The sequence below is a fragment of the Ruditapes philippinarum genome, unplaced genomic scaffold, assembly GCF_026571515.1.
Source record: "Ruditapes philippinarum isolate M1 unplaced genomic scaffold, ASM2657151v2 ctg1740_1_1_1_1, whole genome shotgun sequence".
NCBI lineage: Eukaryota > Metazoa > Mollusca > Bivalvia > Venerida > Veneridae > Ruditapes > Ruditapes philippinarum.
In genome coordinates, this window is record NW_026851822.1 from 93,092 (window position 1) to 108,486 (window position 15,395).

General features: G+C 31.4%; 1 protein-coding gene across 5 annotated transcripts in view; it reads left to right on the top strand.

Moving 5' to 3' along the window:
- LOC132740485 (sestrin-3-like) overlaps positions 1-15,395 on the top strand; it is a 52,945-nt gene that overhangs the window by 31,605 nt on the left and 5,945 nt on the right. For 2 of the 5 annotated variants that reach the window (XM_060728427.1, XM_060728413.1), the window contains exons 2-8: positions 3,736-3,765; positions 11,042-11,212; positions 13,131-13,313; positions 13,533-13,763; positions 14,247-14,379; positions 14,615-14,852; positions 15,030-15,255. In XM_060728427.1, the coding sequence (XP_060584410.1) occupies positions 11,048-11,212; positions 13,131-13,313; positions 13,533-13,763; positions 14,247-14,379; positions 14,615-14,852; positions 15,030-15,255 (1,176 nt within the window). In that variant the 5' untranslated portion in view covers positions 3,736-3,765; positions 11,042-11,047. Of the gene's footprint in view, positions 1-1,701; positions 1,957-2,263; positions 2,418-3,735; positions 3,766-4,630; positions 4,907-11,041; positions 11,213-13,130; positions 13,314-13,532; positions 13,764-14,246; positions 14,380-14,614; positions 14,853-15,029; positions 15,256-15,395 lie in introns of those variants that run through there. The other 3 variants (XM_060728398.1, XM_060728406.1, XM_060728420.1) reach the window with 3 other exon arrangements.

Below are 15,395 nucleotides of genomic sequence, written 5' to 3' on the forward strand. Positions count from 1 at the left end.
TGTTATATTTAAGATGTCATTTTACAAGTGGGTGGTATTGTATACATGAAGATGTAATGACCATCAAAGTACCGATAAATAATAACTGACCAGAACACCTGCGGGGCAAATTAGCAATTAAGCATGAGCCTGTGGGACTTTACAAATGGTTTGATAAGTGTTTAATGACCATTTTATTGTTGGTGGTCACTGGTGAATAAATAACATTTTACTGTAAAACATTATCAGTTCTGTGCTCCATAAAGGTAAATAAAACAGTAGTTTCTAAAGAGTCTTGCTCTTTGCTTTTGTTACAATAGCATTTTATATGCTAATCTTGCATTGCACTGAAAAATCAGCAGTGACTTTGGAGACATAATGATAAGATTAAATTAAGCTTCTTTAGGATAGTACAGTGTAATATTGCATCATAAAGTCTTTATGCATGTGAATGAACATAAACACCATTTGATATGAAAGAAAAACATAGCTCAATGGCAGGGGATTATTGCATTGTTTACATATACTACAAAATGTTACTTTGACTTAAAGGGACTCCACTGAGGTTTTTTTACATGATGGGACTGGATATAAGTGTTCTGTTAGATGCAGGTCTAGACTAATAACTTGTGTTCATTTGCTCTCTTATGTTTTTCCAGAAAAAATATTCTAATTGTAAAAAATTACCAAAAGATATAAACGTTATGAAACTTTTCAATAAAATCAGGCTAAGAATACCATGAAAATATGATTTTCAATTGAATTTATTTGAGTATATTTCTTAATAATCTTTTGCAACTGTATCTTACTAATTTAAGTGCCCCTGCTGATCTATTTAAGAAATTCATATATTATATTTTTAGGCTTTTTAGACCTCAATGGAGTTCCTTTAAGCTTTATAACTTGAAAATTATTATCTAGCTCCATGGGAAATATTTAACTTAAATTCATCTGTGGCTGTATTTTAAAAAAAAAAACTTTTATGAATTTACTTTGAGGGTAATGTAGACAGACAAGAAAAAATGAAATAACAAGTTGTTTCATTATACATATAACACTATGCAACATACTCAAACAATATTATAAATCAAAGTGTGTGTGAGCATATGTAGAAATAGTACCTTCATTATTAAATTATTGATCTGAAACAAGGCCTTTTTTAAGGAGACATTAATTAAAAAGATTTATCCAGAATGTTTAGTCTATTTTGACAGATAGTTATGAATGATACTCCTTTGTATTATTATGTGTTGTTGTACATTTACGTGTCATAAAATTGGTTTAATTGGCTGTATTGTTCTTCTTGTACTCACATTTTGTTTTTCTAAGATGTGAAGGTCATTGAAGCACACCTCCAATTTCAACCAATGAAAAAGTGTGTATGTGACACAACCACCAAAGTTATGCATATTCATAAATTAATGGTCTCCGTGCAAAAATGCATATTTAAGATGACATATGAAACTTTGTCTAAATTCTATAGTTTTCCATTTATTTTATATTATTCCTTTAACGCAGATATGGACTTAACTAAAGTTTTCCCCTCCACATAACTTACTACAGTATATCATTAATCTACTATTAATAGCTTTGTAACTCCTCCTCCAGCGGTTTATGAATACATTAACTGATTTACCAAACAGCTGACTTTTCCGATGTTTGTGATCTTGGTTGTTTTTGTCATGTAGTATTTCCAAATGTATTAAATTATTATAAACAGTTCTTGCATTTTGTTTCTTCACTCAGACTATGCAAGTTTAAAGTTTATGCAACCGAAATTTTAATATATTTATTTCAGATGCAAACATTAAAACTGCTGTACTTTTTAGATATAATCCATAGTTTGTAATTATAATGTGCAGTGATTGTATTGATATTAATGGAAATTATTCATATGAGAATATAACTTCAATGCGTTTACGAAGATCACACACAGACATTAATATGTGTATTAGGAATTTAAATCAGTCGGAAAAGGTAATGTTTATAAATTGTTCATGCATATTTGCTAGATTTTAATACAGTAAACCGAAGTACGATAAAATTTAATTTCTGTACTAATTGCTAATGTACTGTACTGTAGACATGAACTACAATATCTATAATTTTGTATTTTTACAACAACTGTGATGGTTTTATTACTTGTTTGAAACTTATTGTCTTTTAATTTTGTACCTCTTAAATATACAAAGCAAGAACCCCCTCTGTAGCCTCATTTTATCTAACATTCGTGTATTGTCGGAACAGACGAAAATTAATCGATGCAAGTGTGTCGGGTCATAGGTTAAATCATGAGATCAGCTGTGAAGCAGGAGAGTTAATTTGGAAAAATTGTTTAACAAAAAGCGGAATTAAGACTTTAGTTTTGTACTTTATTAAAAGAAATTTATCAAATGGTGCCTTTGGATAGTGTTTGTTTAGATGCCGATGAAGTTCCTGTAAGTTGGTTTTGTAAACTTGTTTTATTACATGATTTTTACTGAGCGTTCCTGTACATGTCCGTACCGGCGACGGTTATTTGGAATATCCAAATCCTTTGTGTTCCTGCAGAACTAAATTTGGTCACTTCTATTGTCTGAAATGGACTTTTTTAAAATAAAAATTAGAGTTTGAATTCACATATGTAATGAAGGCATTTAACAAAAAGAAGAAATGACGTTATAATTGTGCAAATTAGATCTACTTGAGTTGTTTATTTACTCAGATTCCTGAAACCACATAGATCTATACATTTTACTACACAGTTAAATGCAGTAACTCTACTGTATCATTATTTATTTTATCAATAAAAAAAGCCAAAATGAATATACAATTATAATTTTGAAAACATTTTATTCAGATGATATGATACCCAAAAAAAAAAAAATAGGTTCAGTAGATCTACAATTATTTAGAATGAAATTTTGAACATCAAGAGATTTAAAGGAAAAATCACTGGCCGTCGGGGAAATGAGAAGAAGAACTGAAAAAAACTCTTCTTAAGCTTATTTTAATAATGATACATTTTCCTTTTTCTTGATCAGGTATTTGTGTCACTGGTCATTGTCAACTTACTATTTTGACATCATTCTGTATTTTATACTGGGTAATGGAGTTTTTGTCTCAATTCTCATAACTTTGAATTGTATATAAACTAAGATATGCCAGTGAGACAAATTTTCATAGTTGTGGTCAGTGTCATGTAACAAGATTATTACCATTATATCATTATTACACACACTCCTTTTTTTTGTAATCATCCACACCTTATTACAAACAGTACATGGGAATGTTTTAAAATGTATTATTAATTAAACTGAACATTTTACAGCTTTGTCAGCTTTTTATATCTATATTTGATAGCAAATTTATGATGTACAAGAAATGCTGCAGTATAATAATGTACATTATAAAACAAATTTATAAATTTTAGTATGTGACCATACCTGTTAACTATGTTATGGTTAAAGTTTATTAGTATGTATTTACGAAATTAAATTGGTCAGGGGCGGCATGGCTGCGCAACCAACTTAATTTTGTAAATCTTACTAATAAACTTTAACCTTTTTAGTGTTTATTTACTAGACTGATTCACAGTTTGCTGATTTACCAAAGTATATGTGTTACGATTCATTTGAAATACTGCAATCCTATTGGACAAAAAATAATTTCAAACACTAATTACTATTTAAGCCAAATTAAGGCAGCATAAAATGAGTACCTGTAACTATGTTAAAGTACATTGATCTTATATTGTTTATATTTGTATATTTTCAGGTTGTTTCGGTTGACTGCAAAGATGAACAGGTAAGCCACTTCAAGAATATTAGATAAAATAACCAAGTTGTCTCAATAAAATCTGTTAAATTTTATGTAAAATATCTGTAAAGATAAACAGTGTTGTATTACAACATATACAATGTCAAGACATCATTAATATGGCATATACATTGCTTATAGTCTCACTTTCTGTAAGGTAGTAGACATTTTCTTATGAAGTTATATCATATTAAAATCAAATATTTAAAGCTGAAAATGTTCTAGTAGGTCAGTATTGAACTGGCAACTGGCTTCATATTGCTAAAAGAACAAAGGACAATACTTTATTATCCCTTAAATCACATATTTTTTGCAAATCAATTATTTAAGTAATTTTTAACCCTAAATTCAAATAGAAATTTGAAAAAAAATAATCATAAACTATTAAATGGGCTTGGTTTGCATTGTTTTTAAAGGGCAAAAATATCCTAAAATTAGACTTTCTTTTTTGGATTATGTTAGAAAAAAACTGTGTCTATGTCCCAAGCAGGGGTTTGACTATAGACGGAAGATAGATAGGAAAAGAATTATCTTTACTTATTATTAATAATTATTTTTTTACATAAGATGATTTGTAACTTTTTCCTTTTAAAGAACTAAAAAAAATCTTTACACCAATCAGCATATTTTACTTGATATAAACAACCATGATGCAATCCCACAGTCAGTACACATTGTACTATTGTAAATATTTTCTCACTACCAGGGTGGGTAAATCATGCCCATTGATCATGTGTTAACATCAGACCAGTAGCTATAGTACAATGTAATATTATAGTATGGGGAAGGTTTTTAGCTGGTAACTATTGAAGTGTTATAAGAAAGCTGATGCAATACTTGCTAATAAATATCTCCGGCAAACCAATATTTTATCTCATTCTCTCACTAACACATACCAAGATAGAAGTTGTAAAGTTGTAAATATTGTTAATTATGATGATAATAGCCAGGAAAAGTTGTGAAGAAGTATTTGGATGTTACCTTGTTTCAAAGCCTAGTTTATTGTTGAGTTCAGGACGAGAACCATTAAAGGAACATTTGAACGCCTCGAATAGTGGGACGCCTTTAGTATAAGAATTAATTAAGACTGAGCAGGAATATGGGATTCTGCTTAGTAGGATCGCAAAAGGTATTGTGAAAATTTCTGTGTACTATTTTCGTATCAAGTGGTTCATTTTATTAAATTATTTCCAAATAAGAGTAAAGTTTCCTTTTTGACTTTTCAATCTAAACATTTCTGTAGGGTTTAATACAAATTTGTTCGGGAAATGATGAAGTCTAGTTTTAATGAGTAGTTCTTTTTTGTTGAGTTTAAGCACTTGGTTTAGTTATTAGTTTACAGGTTTGGAATGACACTGGGTCACTAGGATTTAGTTAGTTAAAACTTTGAGGAAGCCTTCAGTTTTAGTGAAAGTTGGATGGACATTGTATATCTAAAATCAGTCAGTGTTTGATTATGTATAGGTTAGACCTGGTAATATATTAATAAAAGCTAAAGTATTGTTTAATTGATAATTTTAAGCCAGATTTTTCTTGTTCAAACAGTTAAGATTAAGTTGGCTTTGCTTAATCTACAATAGTTACCGCAATTTCAGTGTGACCCTAATAAAAAATTTGTTATATTGTTTAATAATATAAATTAATGATGCAACAGAATGGATATATTGTTTAATGATATTAACAAATGATGCAACAGAATGATTCCCCTAAGTTTATTAAAATAACTTCAATCTTTGAAGAGTCGTGATGATGTTATATGTGTCTATTTTTATCAGCTTACTGGTCTGTTGTTATGTGCATTTTGATTGGTTTGTTAAAATTGATGACTGCAGGAAATTTTCAACTTCGGATTGATGAAAAACAAAAAAAGATTAGTTTGCCTAGAGGTTTTTGATAAAGTTTATGAAGTACAAAGTAATTGTCATAGATAGGACGGGAAGATAGATTGTTTAAGGATGATGAAAGTTGATTGTATAGCTTCACTTGTGAAATATTGAAATTGATAATAATTAATTTATAATTGATAAATGATGTGAGAAAAATAGAAGATTAAATCTTGGTTATATTAATATCATAAACCCTTTCCTATATTATTTATCTTTTTTTTTTAAATTCATATTTTTTTTCATGACTGTAGATCTAACTTTTTCCTGTAAATAAACATTAAATATTTTTTTTGTCTGATGATGATTTAGTTGGTCAATACAAAATTAATATAATTATATATGTATAGATAATGTTTAGTTGGTCAATACAAAAATATATATGAGTATACCTCAAAGTTTGCAACAGCCGAGCTAGGGTAACTTTAAGTTCAACATGATTGAATGACCAGCTGGTGCAATACTTATTATATAAAATTGCTGATAAATGAAGATAGATAATTTGTCATGGGATACTTTTATCATTACTGGATAACTGGACGAGTGACCAACAGATTACTACATTACTATATATCTTTGATGTATTGATAAGTGAAAGTTGAAATATTTGATAGAAGAAAAACTGATGTTTGACTACCCTAGCCTTGACTGATGGCCGTCAAAGGAAAAAGACTGATTAGTACTCCAAAAATAAACTTATACAAAAGGAAATGAGTGTTTGAGAAGAGTTCAAGTGTTGAAATAGTTTCAACATAACCTTGTAGAATCTAATATAGAAAATATTCTGACAGTTTTATTAAGTATGAGAATATATAATTAGAAATGATGTTGAAAAGATAAGTTAAGAACATTGTAAGATATGAAATTATTTTTGTATATCGTTATACAATAATGCATTACAGATCTTCAATTCTTTCAGTGCAAACTATTAGAAAACATTTTACAGGCAATAGTTTTTTAGCTCGACTATTCGATAAGAATAAGTAGAGCTATTGCAGTCACCCGAGCGTCGGCGTCGGCGTAACCACTTATGTGAAAGTTTTCGTAATAGTTCAAATATTTTCAAAGTCCATTGACATATGGCTTTGAAACTTTGCACACTTGTTCACCATCATGACCCCAACCTGTAGACAGGAGATGGTAACTCTATCAAGCATTTTGACAGAATTATGCCCCTTTTTCGACTTAGAATTTATGTTAAAATTTTTGTAATAGTTCAAATATTTTCAAAGTCCATTGACATATGGTTTTGAAACTTAGCACACTTGTTCACCATCATGACCCCAACCTGTAGACAGGAGGAGGTAACTCTATCAAGCATTTTGACAGAATTATGCCCCTTTTTCGACTTAGAATTTATGTTAACCCATTACCAGATATATACGCCTTTCTACGCCTTTTTCACCCCCCCCCCCCCCCCCCCTTTTTGCTTCCTCAAATGGTGAAAAAATGCCTTATTAAGGCCCCAAAACACTTGTTTTTGTTTGAGAAATGTTGTTTAAAAAATTGACCACTTTTTCGGCGTGGCCCCCCATCCAAAAGATACATCAGGGGGTTGCCAGAAGGGGGATGTGCCCCCTTCTGTTTGGGGGGTTTGAAGGGGGGCGGAGTCCCCCTCATCGCCAAGAAAATTTTGGACTTGTGGGAGGCTAAAAATGGCCCCAGGTGGATTATAAGGTAACGTGTAACCAAGGCTGAAAAGCCTTTGACTCTATCTCGATCCATTGAGAAGTGGCAGCACTTTGAAATCAATTTGGATGGAAAAATTCAACGCAAAATAGTGATTTTTGGCAATTTTGAGATGTCCCCTAGTTGCCATGGTAACAGAAAATTTCAGACTGAGCATGTTGCTACAAAGGCAATGGTCCAGTCAACATTTGTGCCAAGTTTGATTAGTATTGAAGCAGTTTTTATAGTTTTATAGCAACCTGAACTTGTAACGGGAGACTTTTCAATGAAAACAGCCATTTTTCCCAAAATGCTCATCGGGTAATGGGTTAAAGTTTTTGTAATACCTTAAATATTTTCCAAGTCCATTGACATATGGCTTTGAAACTTTGCACACTTGTTCACCATCATGACCCCAACTTGTAGACAGGAGGAGGTAACTCTATCAAGCATTTTGACAGAATTATGCCCCTTTTTCGACTTAGAATTTATTAGCTCGACTATTCGATAAGAATAAGTAGAGCTATTGCAGTCACCCGAGCGTCGGCGTCGGCGTAACCACTTATGTTAAAGTTTTTGTAATAGTTCAAATATTTTCAAAGTCCATTGACATATGGCTTTGAAACTTTGCACACTTGTTCACCATCATGAGCCCAACCTGTAGACAGGAGGAGGTAACTCTATCAAGCATTTTGACAGAATTATGCCCCTTTTTCGACTTAGAATTTACGTTAAAGTTTTTGTAATAGTTCAAATATTTTCAAAGTCCATTGACATATGGCTTTGAAACTTTGCACACTTGTTCACCATCATGACCCCAACCTGTAGACAGGAGGAGGTAACTCTATCAAGCATTTTGACAGAATTATGCCCCTTTTTCGACTTAGAATTTACGTTAAAGTTTTTGTAATAGTTCAAATATTTTCAAAGTCCATTGACATATGGCTTTGAAACTTTGCACACTTGTTTACCATCATGAACCCAACTTGTAGACAGGAGGAGGTAACTCTATCAAGCATTTTGACAGAATTATGCCCCTTTTTCGACTTAGAATTTACGTTAAAGTTTTTGTAATAGTTCAAATATTTTCAAAGTCCATTGACATATGGCTTTGAAACTTTGCACACTTGTTCACCATCATGACCCCAACCTGTAGACAGGAGGAGGTAACTCTATCAAGCATTTTGACAGAATTATGCCCCTTTTTCGACTTAGAATTTACGTTAAAGTTTTTGTAATAGTTCAAATATTTTCAAAGTCCATTGACATATGGCTTTGAAACTTTGCACACACTTGTTCACCATCATGACCCAACCTGTAGACAGGAGGAGGTAACTCTATCAAGCATTTTGACAGAATTATGCCCCTTTTTCGACTTAGAATTTACGTTAAAGTTTTTGTAATAGTTCAAATTATTTTCAAAGTCCATTGACATATGGCTTTGAAACTTTGCACACTTGTTCACCATCATGAACCCAACCTGTAGACAGGAGGAGGTAACTCTATCAAGCATTTTGACAGAATTATGCCCCTTTTTCGACTTAGAATTTACGTTAAAGTTTTTGTAATAGTTCAAATATTTTCAAAGTCCATTGACATATGGCTTTGAAACTTTGCACACTTGTTCACCATCATGACCCCAATCTGTAAACAGTAGGAGGTAACTCTATCAAGCATTTTGACAGAATTATGCCCCTTTTTTGACTTAGAATTTACGTTAAAGTTTTTGTAATAGTTCAAATATTTTCAAAGTCCATTGACATATGGCTTTGAAACTTTGCACACTTGTTCACCATCATGACCCCAACCTGTAAACAGGAGGAGGTAACTGTATCAGGCATTTTTTTTACTATCAAGCACTAAGAATAGTCGAGCATGCTGTCCTACCGACAGCTCTTGTGTTAAAGTTTTTGTAATACCTCAAATATTTTCAAAGTTCATTGACATATGGCTTTGAAACTTTGCACACTTGTTCACCATCATTACCCCAACCTGTAAACAGGAGGAGGTAACTGTATCAAGTATTTTTTTTTACTATCAAGCACTCAGAATAGTCGAGCGTTGCTGTCCTTGTTTAGCTTTAGAATGTAATTAGAACTTTTGCTAATGTTAGCTTTGCAAAATTTTATGCTATGAAGATACTTGATACAATATTGTAAATTAAAGGCATTTTGCAAATAATGTTCTTTTTAATTTTGATATATCAATAATGAATTAATTAATGAATAGTGAGTTAGAACACAACAAGTCTATTACACAGTCTTCATTTGGTAGGAAATTTTTTACTGTTTGGGGGGGGGGGGGGGAAGGGGATAAAACAGCATACATGTATATAGAGGTGATCAGTTTATACTTGTATATATACATTTTATAAACATTGCATCAGTTGTACTATATAGGAAATTTACATATAATAATACCAGCTTTTCTTTGATTTATAATTATAATCTGTTTTTCCTTATAATACTTGAGCTTTTATGAAAGAAGGAATGGTGTTAAACACGGATTAACATGGATTAACATTTAACTAAATACATTTATAATATCATGATATATTACAGTTATTATGTTTTATAATGATCTGGTGCCATAATATATAATACACTGGTACCATAATATTATTTGGCAAATTTGTTGAAAACATTAATTCTTAACTTTTTCCACAATAACATGATTAGAAAATCAGCCAGTTACCTGACTTTAAGGTCAAACTTGTAGTTGAATGGTGAAAAATAAAGATTGCATCAACAATATAATTAATTTAATTTAATGTTATTGAATTTTATTGCGGATTTTCATTAAATTTTATAAACAATGGATATTTTAAACAAACAAAATTATGTGTGAGAAGTTATGTGAAATTATTGTTTGTAAGTTTAGTTTGGACTACACAACATAAATAAAGTTTTCACCTTAGCTGAAAAGGTATTTTTGTTCACTTTAATTACTCAACTGTTCATTTCTAATTTCCCCTATGATTTTCCTGCATGCACTTCCTTCATAATATTATCAATCGATTTTCTAGTCTGTGGCTAAGGAACTATTGTGCATTCAAAATATGTGGAAATATTTGCAGTGAAAATAAGTTGTCATGGAATTCATTGATTCCAAACTTTCTAAATATGACTCATTTTTGATCCCATGCTTTTATTGTATATTACATTACAAAATTATTACAGTCCTATTGTAACACATGTTTCTATTTCTCATCAGTAAAGAATTTTCATAGAAAATTAGAAACACAGAGAAATTCGTTTCATTCTTTCAAGAGCCTGATTAAAGCGCACACAAACTTTTTGCGGATTCAGGATCATGATTGCTTCCTTATTTGGTATTATTATATTTTGGTTTTCAACAGCAAGCCAGTTGTCGACCAATTTCCGGCATGTAATGTTAATGTGAATTTTACACAAATGAGAACATGTTCAGAATTGATATTGTGCATACAAGGAAATCATTAACAATGTTTGATGAATCTTTTGATAATAACTGAAAGCTTTATTTAAAGATTTCTTAATCAAGATTATAAAAAATCATTGTCTTGCTGTAACAGGGGTTAGTATTTGATATTCAACTTGCAGAAGGTATGATAATGTTAGCAATTTTGTTTTATCAGGTAAAATTTTGCAATAAGTTATTATTCTGTATTTTTCACTTGTTTCAAAAGATTAGATTGTGTTTTATTATAGGGAGCCATCTTTGTGTATTTTCAGACCCAGATGTTGTTCATTGATGCGTTTATCCAGAATAATCGTCTGGATCACATAACCCAGATGATGGGTTATCACCCAGACTACTTGGATTGTTTCCTCCGCACACAACAGTACCTGCTGCGAGGAGATGGTCCATTACCCTACCACTACAGACATTACATAGCTATAATGGTAGGTATTGTAACAGTCAATTCTTACACATTGTGTAAGGCCAGTGGCCAAATATGTATACCTAAGGCTAGCTTTATATTGTAGAAAGGCAAGTGGCTCCATCCTGCTGCATACACCCGTGTTTGAAATTGCTCATGCGACGAAATATGTTGGTCTTGCCAGTATTTAAAGTACAAAAGTTGTCAATCGCACTATGGCCTTTATACTGCATACATGCATACCTGAATGTGCTTTCCTTGCCATTAAATGAATTGATATATTAGCAATTTATTAGAACTTGCAATTTATTTCATAAAATATCTATTGAAGTCGGGATCTCTATCAATATATTGTACAGACAGAACTCCGACTTGAGCTGTTTTGTATAACTTTTGCAATATTCGTTATTAATTACCATAGAGCTGAAGTAAATGGTCACCTAGGGGACAGTTGCCATTGTATAAACGTCAGATAATGGATTAAATATATACATACTATGTAATGAAAATTATCACATCTTTTTATGTGAGAATTACCTACTTTATTAGTAGGTTATGACCTCATGTATATATTATGTGCATGTACATTATGGGATTGGGTATAATGCCCGACTTAGAAAGAAGAAAAGAAATAAGTTTAAAACTATTCAACAATGATGAATAGAATAAGATTGGTTAATTTGTCCCCCACTAATTGTTTTCCTAAATAACCTTTCTGTTCTTTGTCTTGAATCAATATGTTTTTTGTTATCAATCTTCTGGTTTAGATTAAGGTTCAAGGCTAGTTATTTAAATATAGTGTATTTTATTGTGTCATGTACAGAGATCAGCTGTTTTGTGGTTACACAAAGATAGATTAGTCACCAGTTATCTTAAACGTTCATTCAACATTATCTCTATGAAATTGATAGATCACCAGCTGATCTAAATGTAGGCAAATTATCTACCTTGGTAAATAATATGTGCTTGTCTTGGTGATTTTTTAAACATTCTTTGCTGTTTAAAATGTTTATTATAGCTGTTACCCAGCATACTTTTACATTTTGTTCTCCAAGGACAAAGTTCAGCTATGATAAGAAAGAAAATAATTCAGTGAAAAATGAAAACAAACCTTTATGCAAAGGTAGATGTTCTTGATATAAAATAAGTTTAAATCAACATTGACCTTAATCCGTAATTTTATTTTAAGATTTTTGAGCCCTAATTGGCTCATAACAATGGTGTGATTTCATTACTTGATTTAAATCTATTTTATTTTCCACTTTGGTTATGACCTAGATTTGTGAAGTTGGTCAACCTTTTGTCAGTAGAGATCATTGTACTTGTCGTAACATAATCTGCCTGCTTTGGCAATATATAACTTTAACTGACTTAAGAAAAGACTGACAGAGTTTTGTCAGTCAGCCAATATTAAACTGTACCTCAATCAAATGCTGGTAATTGTATTTCTTTCCAATTAAAAAGAATATTTATTAAGTTATTGCTGAAATTAAATCTTATATAAGTAAACAATTGACAATTTTTAGATTATATTAGGCTGACATTGCATTTTATCCTGGAACATTGCCATTTTGTTACGGCCTATTTGTTTTTCATTTTTCAAAAAAAAATATTTATCATATGTCTTTCAACATTAAATTTATTAACACTAGGTGAGAAAGTGTAATGTGAATTGTCACAAGTTGAATGTTGATAGAAACATTTTGCACAGGATGAATGGGGTGAATTTGGGTGATGAAAGAATAGATTTTGTCAAAATATTGATGAAGATTGTGATGAAAGGTGACAAAATGAAAGGTGACACTTGGCTTTGTCAGGTAGAATATAAATGTGGAACAAACTGTAGAGGACCGAAAAAAGACACATTCAGATACCCAACCAGTGCCATTGTACTGCTATATATTTATGTAATTTCACTTTCATTTCTTTTTATCAATCAGGCTGCTGGTCGACATCAGTGTAGTTATCTGGTTAACCTTCATACACAAGAGTTTATATTGGCGGGAGGTGATCTCACATGGTTGGATGGTGTGCAGTTTATACCACCAAAGTTACGAGACTTGTACGATATCAACAAAATACTTGCACATAGGCCATGGCTTATAACAAAAGACCACATATCAGTAAGTGTCATAGAACTGTAACAAAAAAAATCTCACAATTTGATAAAAATAAAAGATTGAAAATGATTGGTAGCTTATTTTTAACAGTATGCTAATGGATATGGTTTAATTTTATAAAGGAGAGCAACAAGTTCTTTGTGTATTAAATGTATGTTTCATTATTGACATGTAAATAGGTTAAAAGTTGGGAGATAATGATTAAAATATTTTATCTTCCAGAAACTTACAAAAGGGAAAGACAATTGGTCAATATCTGAGCTTGTACATGCGTTGATATTGTTGTCACATTTCCATGCACTGTCAAGTTTTGTATATGGTTGTGGTATAACTCCTGAGGTGGACCATGAAGGAGGGTATACGTATAACAGCAGTAAATCATCACCGTCGATGAGTAATGGAAACAGTAAATCTTCCAGCAAGCACTCGTCACCTTCTTCTTCATTCTCTGAGGTAATGACACACACCTCTTTCAAATATATTCTCTAAGTGGCTATAGTAAATTAAAATGTAGTTACAGCTCTGCTAATCAAGTAATAAGGTTATAGTTTCTCTGTATCATAAGGGTAATTGTAGTTCTCGCAAAGTGAAATATTATTATTGTATATATACAATAATCTTTGATAAGTTTGAATGTAGAAAATGCTATTTGTGGGCTGTATGAAGGACCAATGTCTAATGTTATTAAGAATTTTTCCAAGCTCAAACGTGGATCCACAGGTATTTGTTCGGTCAGAAGCTGGTTCAGAATGTGCATTGATAATTGCAAATCCTGAGATCCGAGACAGATCTCAAAAAAAAAGAGTTTTGTAATTTCACTTGCTAAAGTAGTAACTAGCATTTCGTCCATACGACTGGTTTATAAAATATAATTGTGTAACAGTGTAGAAATAGTGAAAGTTTCAGCAAAATGTATACATTTTATATGTATTACAGTCTGGTGGAGATCTGGGTATAGATGTATTGATGGAGAGGATGAAGAGACTTACAGAATCTGATGATACGATGGAGATGACCTCAGAAGAATTGTTACAACAGTTTGAAAAGGTCGAAAACCAAAGTGCTGAAAGTAAGTGATATGTTATAGTCAAATATGAGGGGGTATGAATATAGAAAACTTAACTTATAATAGAGACAGAATCTACGTTATAGTCAGATATGAAGGGGTATAAATATAGAAAAATCAACTTGTGCTAGAGACAGAATCTTTCGAAAAGTAAGTTTTAAATGCTTGTATGATTTTATTGAATATTTTTTCTTTGTAAACATATCACTATAATAAGATCATCTCATCAATTTTTCAGTCACAACAAGTGCTACCATACCTACGCCAAAGAAAGATGTATTAAAATTTGTGATGGAACCTGACTTTGTTTACCAAGACTTTGCAAAACGAGGAAGCCCAAGTGATATTCCGTCATTCCGGGCACAGGAGTATTCTTGGGAAGATCATGGCTTTTCTATGGCCAATAGATACTACTCAGAAATTGGAACACTCTTGGATGACAAGTTCACATGTGCTTATAACTTGACTTATTACACGTAAGTTATTTCTTGCCATTTAGTGAATAACATTTAGATAATCTTGGCTATCTTTTTTTCAATTAGTTTGAATTTATTCATGATTGATATATCAGTTTAACATAATAATTCTAAAAAAAATTTTGTTGTGGAGAACATACATCATTGATTAATAGAGCTAAAATATTTCTATTACAGACTCGGTGATAAAATGAATGTTGATACAACTATGTTCAGACGGGCAGTTTGGAATTATATTCATTGTATGTATGGTATACGCCATGACGACTACAACTACGCGGAGGTTAATCAGATGTTGGAGCGTAACTTGAAAGCTTATATTAAAACAGTGACATGCTACCCAGAAAGACTTACAAAGAAAGACTATGATAGTGTCATGAGGGAATTCAAACATTCAGAAAAGGTAATGCTGCCGTCAAGATTATGTGGACAATATTTCTGTTCCATTCCTTCCTCTAATTTAATTTATTTATTGTTTTAGAAATATTCAATTGTTTAATATGAATTCCAAATATATTTCTTATAACCAAGTTAATATTGATT